This window comes from Sapajus apella, unplaced genomic scaffold, assembly GCF_009761245.1.
Source record: "Sapajus apella isolate SASKATOON/1434 unplaced genomic scaffold, GSC_monkey_1.0 scaffold2, whole genome shotgun sequence".
In the NCBI taxonomy this organism is placed as follows: domain Eukaryota; kingdom Metazoa; phylum Chordata; class Mammalia; order Primates; family Cebidae; genus Sapajus; species Sapajus apella.
In genome coordinates this window covers 67,431,809-67,448,386 of record NW_022436942.1, presented here as the reverse complement: position 1 = coordinate 67,448,386, position 16,578 = coordinate 67,431,809, and the positions used below count along the sequence as shown (strand labels likewise).

The window sequence follows — 16,578 nt, the reverse complement described above, 5'->3', positions numbered from 1 at the left end:
AAAAAAAAAAAAAAAAAAAAAAAAAAAAAACTTAACATTTTGAGTATTTTGAAATGCATGGCAGACACTACAGACTGGTGACTCAGAGGCCAGGCAGGACCCCCTTCCTTCCTTTTCTCTGAAAGGCTGGAAATGTGAAGTGTTGGGCTTCACAGGCTTTCTTGCAGCTAAGCGAGGCAACCAGGTTCAGTTCCAGGCAAAGAGCTGAAAGTAGGAGTGTTTAGAAGGGGCTTCCAGGGGATCGTTATAAAGAAGACAGATCCAATTTATGTGTAAGTGTTTCATATAGCAGTAAACATTTTTAAGATCTCCTATCTGGCTCTCTGCTGATCCACCTTACCTAACCCTTCCATTTCCCCAAGGATAAGATATTTAGGTCAACTCTAACTCATCACTGCCTTAGACAACAGCACGATGAACACCTTCAGATGTGTTCCCTTTGGGACCTGTGCACAGTTTCTTAGGGGTGTAATGGCCAGAGGTGAGACTGGTCATAAGAGCACTGCATGCATAATTTCATTGTGTTCTGCAAAACTCTTTTCTGGGATGGTTGTAGCCATCAGCGCCCTCAAAAGTACATTATGGTTTTCCCTGTATCTCTATTTCTGGGCAGCCTGAAAATACTGCACAGCCTGAAATACTGTATATTTTCAGGCTGCACAATCTTTGCCAGTTTGATGGGTATGTAGTAGTATTCTGTTGTTTAATTTTGTATTAATCTGATTTTTTGATGAGCTTCTAGAGGGTGATTAACCACAAATGTTTATTAGCCAGTAAACTTCTCATTCTGGAAATGGTCCAGTCATATGAACACCTAACCTCTTTACTGAGTGTTCCATCTTTTCCATTGATTCACAGTGTTTCCTTTTTTTTTTTTTTTTTTTTTTTGAGATGGATCTTGTTCTATTGCCCAGGCCAGAGAGCAGTGGCACCATCTCAGCTCACTGCAACCTCTGCCTCCCAGGTTAAACCGATTCTCTTGCCTCAGCCTCCTGAGTAGCTGGGATTACAGGTGCCCATCACCACGCCCAGCTAATTTTTGTATTTTTAGTAGAGAAGATGGAAGTGGGGACGGTTCACCATGTTGGCCAGGCTGGTCTCAAACTCTTGACCTCAAGTGATCTGCTCACCTATGCCTCCCAAAGTGCTGGATTACAGGCGTGAGCCACCGTGCCCAGCCTCAGTGTTTCCATTTGTATTCTAGCTCTAGGGCAGAATCTCTGCTGGTTTAGATATTGCAAAGATCTTTGAGTCTGTCACCTGTCTATTGCATGTGGTATCCTTAGTTGAATATAATTCTTTAATTTTTATGCAGACAGATTTACCCACTTTTGCCCTTAATTTGTGTTTTTGAGGGTATTTTTTTTGAGACAGTCTTGCTCTGTCACCAGGCTGGAGTGCAATGATGCCATCTTAGCTCACTGCAGCCTCCACCTCCCCGGTTCAAGTGATTCTTCTGCCTCAGCCTCCCGAGTAGCTGGGATTACAGGCACCCACCACCATGCACAGCTAATTTTTGTATTTTTAGTAGAAATGGGGTTTCACCACGTTGGCCAGGCTGATGGCGAACTCCTGGCCTCAGGTGATCCACTTGCCTCAGCCTCCCAAAGTGCTGGGATTACAGGCATGGGTCACCGCGCCCAGTGGAGGGTCTTCTTTAACAAGTCTTTCCCAATATTCTCCTATATTATACATTGTTTCAGATTGATATCAATCCTCTTACAGTTTGTCTTCTAAACCCTTTTAGCATTTACCTTTGTATATGTGATGAGGCAATAATTCATTTTTCTTCACATACAAAAGCATTTTGTTTTTTTTTTTTAGACAGAGTCATGCTCTGTTGCCCAGGCTGGTGTGCAGTGGCATGATCTCAGCTCACTGCAATCTCTGCCTCCTGGGTTCAAGCGATTCTCCTGCCTCAGCCTCCCAAATAGCTGGGATTACAGGCGCATGCTATCATGCCTGGCTTTTTTGCATTTTTAGTAGAGACGGGGTTTCATCATGTCGGCCAGGCTGGTCAACATGATGGAACTCCTGGCCTCAAGTGATCCCCCTACCTCGGTCTCCCAAAGTGCTGGGATTACAGGCCTGAGTCACCACATCTGGCCAGTTTTTTCTTTTGAGACAGGGTCTTGCTCTGTCACCCAGTCCAGAGTGCAGTGGTACAATCATAGCTCTCTGCAGCCTCAAACTCCTGGGCTCAAGTGGCCCTCCTACCTCCACTTCCCAAGTAGCTGGGACTATTGGAACTGTGACAATAAAGGCTACCCTGGTTATTCTGAACAAGATGTTATCCAAACCCAGTGCCTGAGAGACGTAGTTGAAATAAAGACCAGTTGCACCGTACCCCTAGAATTATCCCTGAGAAGCTTACAAGCATCCCCTCAAGATGCAGCTGTTAAACACTTCTGGGGGGGTAATTAATTGGTCCAATGGAGAGGACATTGTCATTAATACTCAGCTGGCCCAACGCTGGCCCAAATCCCTGGCTGGGTTCAGGGATAAGCAGTGAAACCAAGGTGGAGGCTGCATCCCTAAAAGGAAACAAAGCTCTGTCTTCAGCCAGACACAGACATTCAGGTTCAACACTGCCTGTACTTTTATTTTGCTGTAAGACCTGTATCAAAAAGGTGGGTGGAAAAAGAACATTTAGGATAAACAACAGTTCATCGGAATAAATGTTTGTTTCTGGAGAAGCCCTGAAAAAAGCCAAGGAAGCGTGCTCTTTCAAGCATTCAGGCTTTTCTGTTTTTCTCTGAGAATGTATTCTCCTGATTGCAAAATTATTTCTCATCTTTGCATCTGAAATCAAATCAGAGATTAGGAAGAGAACTTATTTAAAGCTAAATTACTATTGAAATAGTTATTCTCTGATTTAAATTTTCAGTGAACAATTGGGTGAGATACTGTCTCTTTAAAAAATTACTTAAATGGAAACAGACTAATTATTTGGTTATTTCAGTCTCCGGCACACACTGGCTGGCCACTACTGTAAAGTGATCTGCATTCAAGATTATGTGTGTTAAGTGTGCCATTTTCATTCTCAACATCAAGCATGTCATGGAGTTTGCAGTCAGTGACTCAGGCAAATGACAGTTTCAAAATCATGAGAACTGTATTTCATAGTCCTTTTCATCTCAAGGATAGATTAATTTTTGAGGCAATCAACACATCCCAGCTCATGCAATGCATGACAACTTCCTTCCTGATTAGTGAATCTGCAGGTATTCGTTTTGATAATGAACTATCAGCAGAGCACATCTACCAAACCCTCGCTGCCTCCTCCACTGTGCAGTTGCTCCTTAAATTCAAATGGAATCTAAGCACTAATGCTAAGCACACTGAAAGAACATTTCTACACGTGCACTTGGTAGGTTTCAAAGCTCACAGAACAGACTGCAGAATTTCACATAGGAAAGGTGATGAAACACACATTCTTAGGAACCTGAGGGTCCCAAACAAGTCAGGCGCTAGGACCTCCACTGTATTCTCCAGGCCCAAGTTGTGGAGGTCTTTTTGTCCGTTACACCCATGCATGTAATCAGCGATTGTTCCCATTGTAAATCCCAGATTCGCCATCTGTATGCTCCAAAAGGCTGGGGGATTGTTAATACCCTGTCCCTATGGGATTAATCTGCAATTTCACACTAAATGATTTTTAAGTATAATTTGTTACAATGATACAACATTACCATTTCTAAAACAAACAGCCAGGATTGTGATGAGGAAACCATCTGGGGAGTGCTACGCTGGAACAAGTTTCTATGCCACGGTTTCACATTCACCTCACTTTAGACACAAATGGGAAGAGATGGGAAAAGCCCCACCTAGAACCTTGGGAATGGGCTCCTGGTAAGTGAGCATGCCGCTTTTTGTGACTGGGGAACATGATCCCAACACACAATAGTAAGAAGACTGAAAGAAAGTTCTCTAAACAGTTCTTTAAAACCACTCAGGGTTGCTGGGTGTTTGCAGTGAAAAGTACAAGTTTGGATTCTCTGTTGGGCCACAAACAATTTTAAAAGGCCCTTTTGTGAACAAAGGAAAAGCTCCCATGCACCTAAATCTGTCTGGGACATAAAAAAGACGTGGCTGGAAGCGTGCAGAGAAATTACGCATTTTCATGTAACACTCTTATTTTTGTCTTAGTTTATTCCACAAAGGATATTACTCTAATCAAAAGTTACCCATGAATTTCAAAATATATTACACAGACGAGTATACGTATTTGAAATCAAGTCTAAACACAGCAAGAGCACCAAACCCCTACCTCACAGCATCATAGGGTAAGTCAGAACAAGATGTACAGAACTTAGCACACTGTTGGGCAGAGTAAGTTGTTTGAAAGGATAGCTTATTCTTATTAGCTACCGACAATTTTCCTTAGATTTTGATGGCAACATGGGCACAGAAAACATTTTACTTGTGTCTCCACTGTATTATAAGACCAAAGAAAGACATGTTCCAAGATAAATGGCAAAGGCCCATGCCTTGGGATTGGGTGCTGAGGACTGGTGGGGTCTGGGGCATACTGAAAATCATGGGACCAGCCCTGTAGCAGGAGGCAGGTGCACTCCGTCCCAGCTAATAGCTATCTAGAGGGATCGTGGGCCTAGCTTGGCCAACTTTTCCATTTTTAAAGAAAAAAACCCTCACATGTAGAATTTTAAAATGCTGACATCTAATTCAAAAATTTAAAAAGAAAATCTGTGAGCCAAACAAAGCCTGTCTGTGGCTGAATGTGGCCTGTAGATCCCTGGCTCATGATACCCGATTTAAAAAAAAAATAGGAAAACATACAAATCGAGTAACAGTCCCAGTCTGTCTAATAATGTAGACCCAGATTAGATACGGAATTATACATAAATGCACCTATAACACAGGTCCAGGGGCTGGAGCAATAATCCTGCACAATATGAGAAAATAACACTAAAAGAGATACACCAAGTGGCCAGATTCAATCAGCTATAGAATTCAGAGGCAAGGCAGCTTTTCCTCGATTGGCGATTGGTGAATGAAATTTCCTGATGGAAAATGAAGGCAAGGTCTTAGGTGGGGTGAGGTGATGGATTCAGGGCAGAAGACAAGGGCTCTGAATATTTTTTATTTTATTTTTGAGACAGGGTCTTGGTCTGTAGCCCAGGCTGGAGTGCAGTGGCATGATCATGGCTCACTGCAGCCTCCACCTCCTGGGCTCAAGCGATCCTGAGTAGCTAGAACTATAGACGAACACCATCACACCTGGCTAATCGTATTTTTTGTCGAGATGGGGTTTTACCATGTAGCCCAGGCTGGTCTCGAATTCCTGGGCTCAAGTGATCAGTCTACCTCAGTCACCCAAAGTGCTGGGATTACAGGTGTGAGCTCAGCCAACTTGGTTATTCTTTACTTTTTCTGGGCTAATCTAGCTATAGAACAAGGAGAAGGCCTTTAGAAACACAGAATCACCTGGAAACACAGCCCCAGGCCTTGCTTGTTGAGCACCTTCTGGCATCAGGTGCTGTCTTTAAGCCTCTCCCAGCCCCAAAAGATGAGTGGTGGTATTTCTTGTTGAGAGATGGGGAAGTGAGAGTGCAGGAAATAACCTGTCCAGAACCACTCAGCCAGGGGGACTGAGAAAGGGACAGCTTTGAGACTGGAACCTGGTCTGCCTCACAGTGGGGCCATCAGGAAGCCCTTTTGCTAGAGGGCTGCCACCCCCTTGAAAGAGTCTGCTAGCAGCAGGGAATGGGTGGTTTTGAGCAAATATTCTAATTCATATGGAGAATCACCGGGTTAACCTGTCATGGATTATTCACTTGCCAACAATAAAACATGCTTAAGGTTAAGATGAAGCCAATTTGTTATATCCTTGATGATGCAGAAGATATCTCAATTTTTCAGAGCCTGGTATAAATTAGCAGCATAGCAATGTAGCTATTCAGTAATACCAGCCAACAGACAGCCCAGATTTTTTTTTAGAAAGCTTAAAAAAAAGAAAAAAAAAAAAAAAAAGGCCAGGAACGGTGGCTTATGCCTGTAAACCCAGCATTTTGGGAGGCCAAGGTGGGCAGATCACTTGAAGTCAGGAGTTCTAGACCAGCCTGGGCAATATGGTGAAACCCCATCTCTACTAAAAATACAAAAATTAGCCAGGCATAATGGTAAGCACCTGTAATCCCAGCTACTCCGGAGGTTGAGGCAGGAGAATTGCTTGAACCTGAGAGGCAGAGGTTGCCGTGACCCAAAATCTCACCCCCCCACTCCACCCCGGGGAAAAAAAGAGAAACCCCCGTTCCAAAAAAAAAAAAAAAAAAAATCTGGAAAACAGAAACAATCCAAAGAAAACACTTTTCATAAAGGAATGTCTGGACATATTGACTAAAAAAAAACCCCACAAAATTAAATGAGATTATAAAAGGAAGAAAAACAATTTTTTTTTTAAAGAAATGCTTGTGCAACTTGCCCAGTGCACATTTGTGGATCATAGTCCTTAACAGGCTTGTTTCTGTTCGCTGCTGTCCACCTTTCTGGGAAGTGGAACGGAACAATGATGGAGCCGGATCTGGTCTGAGGTGGTAGGATATCACAAGGATGCAAAGACATTGTAGTATTCCCTTCCTGGAAACATCCAAGGGTTTAGCATCCCCTAATTAAATAAGACATACGACAACAATGATAAGCAGAGTTCTTTCACAGTTGCTTTCCCAAAAAGAACGATAATACACCCATCAGTCATGCTAACAGCAGTGGAGGTGAGTGACCAGTGTATCCGCATGGTCTCCCAAAGGGGAAAAAATCATCTGTGCTCCCATCTTCCTACGCTGTTGTTAGACAGCCAATGGTGGCTCCACAGTGCTACGGAACTGTACATCTTAGGAAATCAGAATGAGAAATTACTGGCATGCACTTTGGAGAGGGGACACTGGATAAATTCTTGTGAGAACTTATGAGTTTTTTTGTTTGTTTTTGAGACAGGTTCTCACTTTGTTGCCCAGGCTGAAATGCAGTGGTGCAATCTCAGCTCACTGCAGCCTTGACCTCCAGGAGCTCAAGCAATCCTCCCACCTCAGCCTCCCAAGTAGCCGGGACTACAAGCATGCACCACCATGCCTGGGTCATTTTTTGTCTATTTTTTTTTTTTTTTGTAGAGACCAAGTCTCACCATGTTGCCCAGGCTGGTCTCAAACTCCTAAGCTCAAGTATCCACCCGCCTTGGCCTCCCAAAGTGCAGGGATTACAAGCCTGAGTCACTGTACCCAGCCTCCATTGAGAACTTTCTTATAAGAAAATATCACCTAGTTTTTAGGAATTGACAAAGCAAGGAAAAAAAGTTCCTATAAATCTCCAGAGTACCTACTATGTGCCAGACACAGCCCAGGGTGCTGTGGCCCTGGAGGGTTCTAGTTTAATATTTCATGGAAAAAATATGACTTTGGTATTTCTGCTTCATAGACATGCCCTGTAGCTCACTAAACCAAGCCAGTGGTCAGGGTCAAAGAAAGAAATCTGATAACTGCTACAAATCACATATTCCAGACCTCTCTCCCTTTTCCTCTTCACCATTGGAAAACTAGACAAATAAGCAATGCAAAAGGACTTAGGAAAAGAGAAGAAATGGTCATGACCTGTTAATAAAACTGAACTTTTTGATCACATAAAACCTGCTTTCAGCTTGCCAGGTGAGTTAACATTCTTAATCCTTCAGTATAAACACTGTTCCTACACATTGCACGTGAGGAGCTGGTGTTCTGAGTTGGTTTATAAGCTTATCAGCATCATAAACAAATATTTCTTACATAGCCATGGACACCTTAGCTCTGAACAGACCATACAGATAGCAGATCAGGCAGATGACTTCACTGCTTAACCATCAAACCTAAGCAACCAAGACCCAGATTAGAGCATTTTCCACTGCATAGAACTGGAGAGGAGCACAAAAGCCACATACCTATTGCTTTTTCTCTGTTCTGCAAGATTTCCTGAATAACCAGAGGTCTGGTAAATTGGGCTTATGTTGGGCCTAGTAGAAATCATACTAATAGGGAATCTGAAGTACATTTGCAAAATGAGGACCAATACAAGGCCTGGGATCCTCTACCTACACCGGAGCAAAGGATAATGTGGAATGAAGCTATGGAAGCAGGTGAATTTCACATTCTTAATTTAAACGAGAAAAAAAAAAGTGGATATTGGCCACCTTTAGCTTAGTAAAAGCATCACCTAGTATGAATGTCATTTGCTCTACCATAAAATCACCTGAGACACTTGTTAAACAATAAATGTTCCTAAGACTTGCAATTAATGGTTCTGATGTCATCCAGGTGGGTTACAAATGAAAAATGCCACGTATTTATAACAAGGAAAACTATAGTGATCTAACAAAGTGAAAGAAGGGTTTCTGGTAAGTTCCCTGGGTTTTGTAGCAGTCGGTGTTTTAGTGGCAATGTTTTCACCAATTCACCAACCAGTCCTGAAGCAACGAACTCAAAAATTGCGATTTTTTAATTAAATGACCTCCCCAAACACCCTCGCTCTCCTGCCCTCCTCCTTTTTTTGGTGGAGGGGCTGTCTTTTAGTTAAGGATTCTTACTTTTCTTTTCCATATCTCATGAGTCTACAGCACAGACTGGATACCTTTTATTTTAGAAACTTCACTGAATCCACCAGCTTTCAGAAGAGACAATTTCTTTCCAAACCATTCTGAAGATATAAAATTATCCCTTATTGAAAAGGACTGTGACCTCAAAAGGAGGTTGTCAAGTCACCCATGTTTCCTTACAACTCCAAGAAGGATTAACAGAAAAAAACCCAAATGCTTTTGAATGCTTACAACTTGACTGGTGAATTAATTATATGTCATGCAGGGACATTCAAAGCAACATAAACTATGTAAACCACTTTCCTAACCGGTCAAAACACGAATATTAAATACATGTAGGTCAGGGGGAGATGAAAACTGAGAAAGTTTCAGGACTGTGACTTCAACAAATATCTGTAAACTACATCTTTTTTCTCCCTAGAGAATGAAAGGTGATCTATTTACTCCTGGTAGAGAAGAAAGGAGGACGGACGTCCAGGTGCTACCAGAAAACCATTCGTGAGGACATGGACCAGTGCCAAGGTCACAGCCCACCTGAACAGAACTTGAAATCGAGGCACACCCAGTCCAGGGGAGCCCTGGGTTCTTCCTGAACTTAAAACACCGGGGTAAAAAAAAAAGCTTTACTGACACAGGTGTGGGGACGCTGGTCCCCTCCCCACTGCGAGGTAGATACGCGAGGACAGCCTCAAAACAACTCGAGGCGCTTCGGGTGCCTGAACCTCACTCGGCGGGGGCGGCGCAGACGTCCACGTGCGGCACGGGAGCTGCGGAGGTGCCGGAGCCCGCGCTTTTGCCTGTGCGTCCCCGACCCCCTCATTGCCGCTCGGGGCTCCGGGTTCCCCCTATGCAAAAGGGGGACCGTGCTGTGTCATCAAGGACTGATGCGGAGAAGAACCCAGAAGGCGGCGTCAATAAGTAACGAAAGAGTAAGGTGGGCCGCGCCTATTATCGACGCTACCGAAGCAATTACTGCAACCGAGGCTCGAGAGTTAGAGCGCCGGAAATGCAAACTTTCCAGGGGACCAAACTCATCCAAGCCCCCTAAGGAGACTGAGGAGACCTCTGCCCGCGTTGGGCCCCGCCGCCGCCGCCTGAGGTCCGCGCCACCTTTCCCGCGGCAGGCGCCAGGCGGGGCGGGGCAGCGGCGGCGCGGGCCGGGCGGCGGGGAAGGGCGGGAGCGCGGGCGCACCCGCGGGCCACTGCCCCAAACGGCTGCGCTGGGCTCGCGGCGCCGGACCCCGAGCACCGCAGCCTCCGCCACCGCGACAGGCACTTCACCTCAGTCGTCGCGGCTCCCGGGGCAGTCGAGCCCCGCCGCGCTCGCTCCGGGCGGGCTCACCCTCCGCGCGGGACAGGGGGGCGCGGCGCGCAGTCCCGGCGCCCTCCTCGCCTCGCAGCCAAGCTCGGCCTGGGCCCCCCCCTCGCGGCGCCGGCAGGTGGAGGCGCCCCGTGCCCCGCGCCGCAGCCACCTCCCGCCGCGCGCCAGCCCGCGCGGGCGCAACTTTCTTAAAGGGACAGGTAGCCCGAATCCGCGTCCACCTGGGGCCCGGTCTCTGCCTACAGGCCGGTCCCGCGCTTTGGGGGAGAAAGGGGGTTGCCACAGATCTCTCCGCCCGCCCGCCCGCCTCATTTGCCCCAGGCCAGGGACAGATTACAAGTTTTGATGCACGCAGTCTCCTTTTGCAAATTTAATTCCCTTGGCCGAAATTACCCTCCCACTGCTCAACGCATGCTCGCGGGCGTGCAGTTGTTACTGTTGGCAAAGTTTGAAGAGGGGTGTCCCTACCCCTGCACCCCTCTGGCCCATCCCCCTCACACACACACCCAGAACCCCGGGGCGTGGAAGGCTCGCGGCTGCTGGGAAACACCCGCTGCAATCCCCTTGACCCTGCCCTGTAACTGACCCTTGGGGAAAAGCCCCCCGCACTGCTACTGCGCATGCTCTGAGCTGGACAGCTCCAGAGAGGGAAATTTAAAAACGGTTCGAGCTGCGACGGCGGCCAAATTGCGGAACGCGAGGGGCGAGCGCGAGGGAGCCCCCCTCCGGAACCCCTGCCCGCCCCAGGAGCGCCGGCAGCGGCGGCCCCGCGAGGATCGGCTTCAGGTACCGCCTTGCAGGGTCGGCTTTGCTCCCTCCTCCCGGGCAGCGCCGGGTATTGCATTTCGAGGATAGAAACCCGGGCGCAGGGGCTGCGGGGCCGCCTCCCTCTGCTTCCTTTTCCTCCTTCCTGGGAGTCCCTCGATGGCTTTAGGGGCGGAACTGAGAGCCTTTGGTGGGCTTTTATGTTGGTTCCGGCTTGGAGTTTGAGAAACTTAGGGAACTCAAAGATTGTTATTTTTTAAGGGAGTGTTTGTGTGTTGCGGGGGTGGGGGCAGTTGGATTGGTTTTCCAGTAAGGGCTTGTGGCATTTGTGAAGGCATTTCCAGGGCGGGAGCTTTCGGGGATTATTCCCTTTGCAAGCGGGAATTTGTTCCCCCAGAGAAACATGCATGTCACATCCAGCTGCCCCTTATTTTCAAAGTGATCATAACCAAACTGAGGTTGAAAATATAAGGCTTGGAAGGAAATCGGTTTTTGATTCCTATTTTGTGAGTTTACATTTTTCACGGTTTGACATTTGGATTCTAGAGGCTTCCCCTGCCCTACCCCCATTAATTCGAAAGAACCTTGAATTTCATTTCATTCTATTTATTTGCTTCTAAGAGCCTGTAGAATTGCCCTGGGAAAATGACCTGAGATGCCCAGGAATCCTCTAGAACTTTTTTCCTTTAAAGAAAACAAAAAAGTGTTCTGTGAGCTGATTGTGCTCCATCTTTCTGAATTGTGGGAAAACTGTGGGTTTCCGCCCTGTCCATATCGTCGCTGATGGGAGCTTTGTTTTCTGCTTGTCTTTTCCTAAGGAGATGATAGAAAGTGACATCTCATCTATAATGTCAGGAATTATTCGAAACTCAGGGCAAAATCACCACCCCTCTCCACAGGAATACAGGTGAGGGATCCAACAATAACAAACGATATATTTTTTGATTGCTGAAAGTGTGTATATGCTGTCTATGATTTCTGAAACACCCCAAGAACTATTGTTATGTTCAATTCTGTGATTTTTGCAGGAGAGCTGGAAGGTCTTGATTTCAAAGTTGGTCTTGCTAAGGGTGTCTGTGCCACAGCCTGGCCCAGTGGGACCACAAAATGTCTGCTGTCTCCTGTCCCCTCCAAAAGAGGTCCCTTTCTGCATTTGGCGCTTGATACTGTTTGGGCATCCTGGTGAATGTTAAGATGAAAACAGGAGCTACTGCTTCCCCTCCGGTAGCCTTAATGGGGGCTCTAGGAAATGCTTCCCCACCCCCCACCCCCTCCAAAAAAAAAAACCTTCTGGGAGGACTTGGCTTATATCCTCCATGGTTGTTAAAGTAGTCAGATCCGCTGTGTTCTCAGCCAGGCCGTGTGACATTCAGTAAATCCTTTGCCCTGGGCCTTACTTCCTCATCGTTTAAATGATCCTGTTGAATTAGATGATCTTACGGTTTCTTCTAGGCCTCCTGTGTTTGAAGAGTAAATTAGATGGAAACTGAGGCCAAAATAAATTATTTCTCAAAACAGGGTGAAGCAAGGTACCAGTGAGAGCATGCATGGAAGCCTTCAGAGCCCTTCTTTTTTTTTTTTTTGTCTTTAAACCTCATAGCTGAAAAAACCAGTCTGTGCATTGCCTCTTTTTTTAATAGTTGGGGAAACTGAGACTCAGAAAGGAGAAAGGACTTGTCCACAGTACCCAGGAGGGAAAAGGAGGAAAAGGAAGGACCTAGAGTCCCCTCATAGCTTCTCTCCCCTTAAGGCCAGGGAGGCCTGACGTGGTTTCCAGCGCTCCCCTGACAAAGCAAGCAACATGTCTGTAGGTTGAGGGGGCACAGTCCAGATTATGGAATGGGGACAGGACCTGGGCTGGCCTGGGAAGAGCCGGCTGTCACCTCCGATCAGTCCTGTTTACCCAGGGGTTGTCTGGCCCCCCGGGGTCACTGCAACTCACCAGCAGTGCCTGCTGGGGCAGACCACAGCCCCCAATTAGAGGGAGGCTGCTTCCTGAGGGCTGTGGGCCTGGAGGCTGCCTTCTGAGATCCAAATGAGGACACAGATTCAAACAGATATTTGCAGAGAGCCTGCTGTGTGCAGAGCTGGGACCAGGTGCGTGGCGGTTTGCAAGCACCTACTGTGCGCCGTCCCCCATCACTCACCTCATCTCGGGAGGCTGCTCTGATGAGCCCCGTTGTACAGGTGAGGAAACCGAGGCTTGGAAAAATGAAATGGCTTCTCCGAAGACCACACAGCCAAGGGCCTCTAGGCTTCCACACTCACAGGGTTTAAATATTGCCAGGTGAGTTAGTGGCAGTATAAGGGTTCGCAGCTTGAGCTCTCAAGTCCATTCTAATCCCAACTTCTCTGGCTGTGTGGAGCTGTCTGAGCCTCAGCTTCTTCATCTGTAGAATGGGAATAGAAATAGCACCTACTGCTTGGAGTTGTTATGAAAATTTAGTCATCATTTCTGGCTCTCCTGTTCACCGATTATGGGCAAATTCACCTGTGAACTTCCATAGTTTTGTACAATGGGGTTACTAAAAGCTACCTCTGGAGGGTTAAATGAGATATGTGTTATATTATCTACGAAGGTACCTGACACCCACCAGGCACTGAATGTATCCAGGGTGAATCTACCTCTGCCCTCCTAGCTGCAAGCCCGGGCAAGCTCATCCTTCCTCCAGGCTGGCTTTAAGAGCCCGAAGACATGGAATCTTACTGTTGCCTGAAAGCGCCCCTGAAGAACGCAGGAGACAGGGGAGGCAGAGAGTGAGAACGATTGCTAGGACTCAGACACGTGCAGGTTCAAAGCCCAGCTTTAGGCAGGACTTGTGACTTGCTTCTGTTTCTCATCTTTACAATGGGCATGATCAGGGTTCTTCCCTCATGCAGTTGCTGGGAAGATTATGTAAATAAACTTGTAGAGCAAGAGACACATAATTAGCAGTTGCTGCTGCTGCTGTTACCACTTAGTTACATTAGAGGGTACGGCTTCCTGCCAGAGACGCGTCTATGGCTTTCACGGTGGGAAGTGGGGAGGAACTTAGAGGGAGAAACCCTGAATCCAGATGCCCAGGTGCTGCCCAGGAGGGGTTCCTACCAGACTCAGCCCCGGAGTCTTGGCCCCATGCATCTGGGCCACTCAGCTGACAAACTGTCTGGGGCACTGAACGGCTGCCCCTCTCCAAAAACAGGGCAGGGCAAGCAGAGAACTTCTTAGGGGCCTAGCAATCCCTAGCCAGTCCATTGCCCAGCTAGCAGGGGTCAGGGGTGGAGGAATGGGGAGGAGAGGCAGGCCTGTTCCCATCAGCACAGGATCCAGAGGTGCCAGGCTCCTGGTCTGGCACAAGCCTTTCCTATTCATGTGGACTCAGGGCTGGGTTTGTTTTTGTTTTTTGTTTTTGTTTTTTGGTGAGACAGAGTCTCGCTCTGTCGCCCAGGCTGGAATGCAGTGGTATGAACTCAGTTCACTGCAACCTCTACCTCCCAGGCTCAAGCGATTCTCCTGCCTCAGCCTCCTGAGTAGCTGGGATTATAGGTGAGAGCAACCACACCCGGCTAATTTTGTATTTTTAGTAGAGACAGGGTTTGACAATGTTGGTCAGGCTGGTCTCAAACTCCAGGCTGGTCTGACCTCAAGTGATCCACCCGCCTCAGCCTCTTTCCAAAGTGCTGGGATTATAGGTGTGAACCACTGTGCCCAGCTGTGTTTTCTTATATCCAACAGCGAGAGTATCCAGAAAACAAAATAACATCGTAATAACAACAATAATAATAGTTGCTAGTGGTTTCTTAACCCTTTACTGCCTGCCTGCCCTGTGCCAGGGTCTTGGCGTAAACCCCATTAAATCCCCCAAACCACCGTATGAGGGTAGCACTCTTGTGCCCATTTGGTGAACGAGGAAACCAAGGCTGAGCCTGTTTAAACGGCTTAACAAGATGCCACAGCTCGTGACGGATACAGTGGAGACTTGGCCCCAAATTTGTTGTACCTTGAGAGTATTCGTAACCATCATTTGTGACCACTGGCCCCAAGTCCCACTGGCCATGGCACAGAATCAACTGCTCCATCACTTCACTGCCGTGTGACCCTGGCTGAGCCATGCCTCTCTCTGAGCCTCAGGTTCTTCATCATGAAATGGGGCCACCAGAGACCCCGACGTGCAGGTTTGCTGGGAGGATTCTGCAACTCCAGTGGGTCAGGGTGTTCAGAGAGGCCTGGGAGAAAGTGTTTTCTTGTGGAAGGGGAGTTTTATGATTACATAGTGACTCCCTGCTTCCAACCACTCCCATTTTTCTCCCCAAATAATAGCCCAGGAGAAGTTTATGGGCTTCTCATTCGCCCTCCCACATCTCCAGAGAAGGGCTCCAAGGATCAGGCAGCCTGCTGCTCCAGTCTCTCGGGCAGCCGCCTGGCTCTCCGTCCCCCTGGGGCCGTATTTGGCCGTTAATTTTCAATGGTGTGTGCAGGAGGGCGGGGGTAGCAGCTAGAGGCGGCTGCCCTGTCCCTGGGGAGCTGTCAGGAGTCAGTGGCGGGGCCTAGACAGCAAATTGGCAGCAGCCTCTCAGCCCTGGACTGGGGGTGGTCCTGACCTCTTGGGCAACGGTAAAAAGGCTCCATGCTCAATGTGGGTTAGCTGCGTTTCTCTCTAGCTTAAGAGGTGGGAGGAAAGTCCACCCTGAGAGGTGCTAAAACAGAGTTATTAAGTACCTACTATGTGCCAGGCACCTGCAAAACATCTTAGCAAGGGCACAGTCTCGTTTCTTTTTTTTTTTTTTTTGAGACAGACTCTGGCTCTATAGTCTGGGCTGGAGTGCAGTTGTGCGATCTCGGCTCACTGCACTCTCTGCCTCCTGAGTTCAAGCGATTCTTCTGCCTCAGCCTCCCGAATAGCTGGGATTACAGATGCCCACCACCACGCCTAGCTAATTTTTGTATTTTTAGTAGAGACGGGGTTTCACCATGTTGTCCAGGCTGGTCTTGAACTCCTGACCTTAAGTGATCCGCCTGCCTCGGCCTCCCAAAGTGCTAGGATTACTGGTGTGCCATTTCTTTACAGTAACAACCATGAGACGGGTACTGACATTATCCCAATTTACAGATAAGGATACTGAGGCCAAAAGACATGACTTGCTCAAAGGCACACATTTATGAAGGGGCAGAACTGTACATTATTAGTCGCCTGCCCCCACCTTTTGGAATTTATTCTAGAGGTCAGGTCCACCAAGCTCCTTTTACAGTTTGGGAAACTAAGGCCCAGAGAGATGATGGAAGGCAGGCTTCTGGCTTCTTGGATGCTCACCTTCTCCCAGGGCCACCAGGCTTAGTGGTCCTCCTTCAGGATCCTCGTGCTGGATGTTCACTTCCCAAAATTTCAGCCCCTGCTCTAAGAAGTGAGGCCACCTTTGGGGAAAGCCCTTCCCCTCTCTAGATGGTGGTTCTCTTATCTGTGAACTGCAATGCTGGGCACATGGTAGATAAAAATTAATACATATTTACTAGATAGATGGATGAATGGACAAATATCACATGAAAATAACATATCCATGGAAACACAGGCTTCATGTTCAAGGGATGATACATTTCTCTTGAACCCACACTGTGTGTGGGGATAGTTTATACCATGTGGCTTCACCCATCAGTCGTTATCTCCTTGGAAGGGGCTCCATTTCTCAAGGGCAGTAACCATCCCGATGTCTTCCCATCCCTTCACCCTCAGGGTGGAGAAAACAGCTCCTCGGGTGACCTTATGGGCAAGGAAGATAAGTAGCCTCTCTTCAGTCTGCAGTCCAACTCTCTATCCAGGTCTTCCAGTTTCATCCCTAAAAAACACATGTGTGCGTGCGCCCACACACACATACACACTCTAAGTCCCAAGCCAACACTTGTTCTAAAAACGAAAGACTATTTTATCCAAATTCC

General features: G+C 47.4%; 1 protein-coding gene across 1 annotated transcript in view; it reads left to right on the top strand.

Moving 5' to 3' along the window:
• Positions 1-11,452: 11,452 nt before the first annotated feature.
• FOXN4 (forkhead box N4) overlaps positions 11,453-16,578 on the top strand; it is a 28,582-nt gene continuing 23,456 nt past the window's right edge. The window contains exon 1 of the mRNA XM_032300882.1: positions 11,453-11,574. Coding sequence (XP_032156773.1) covers positions 11,489-11,574 — 86 coding nt within the window. The 5' untranslated portion in view covers positions 11,453-11,488. The remainder of the gene's footprint in view (positions 11,575-16,578) is intronic.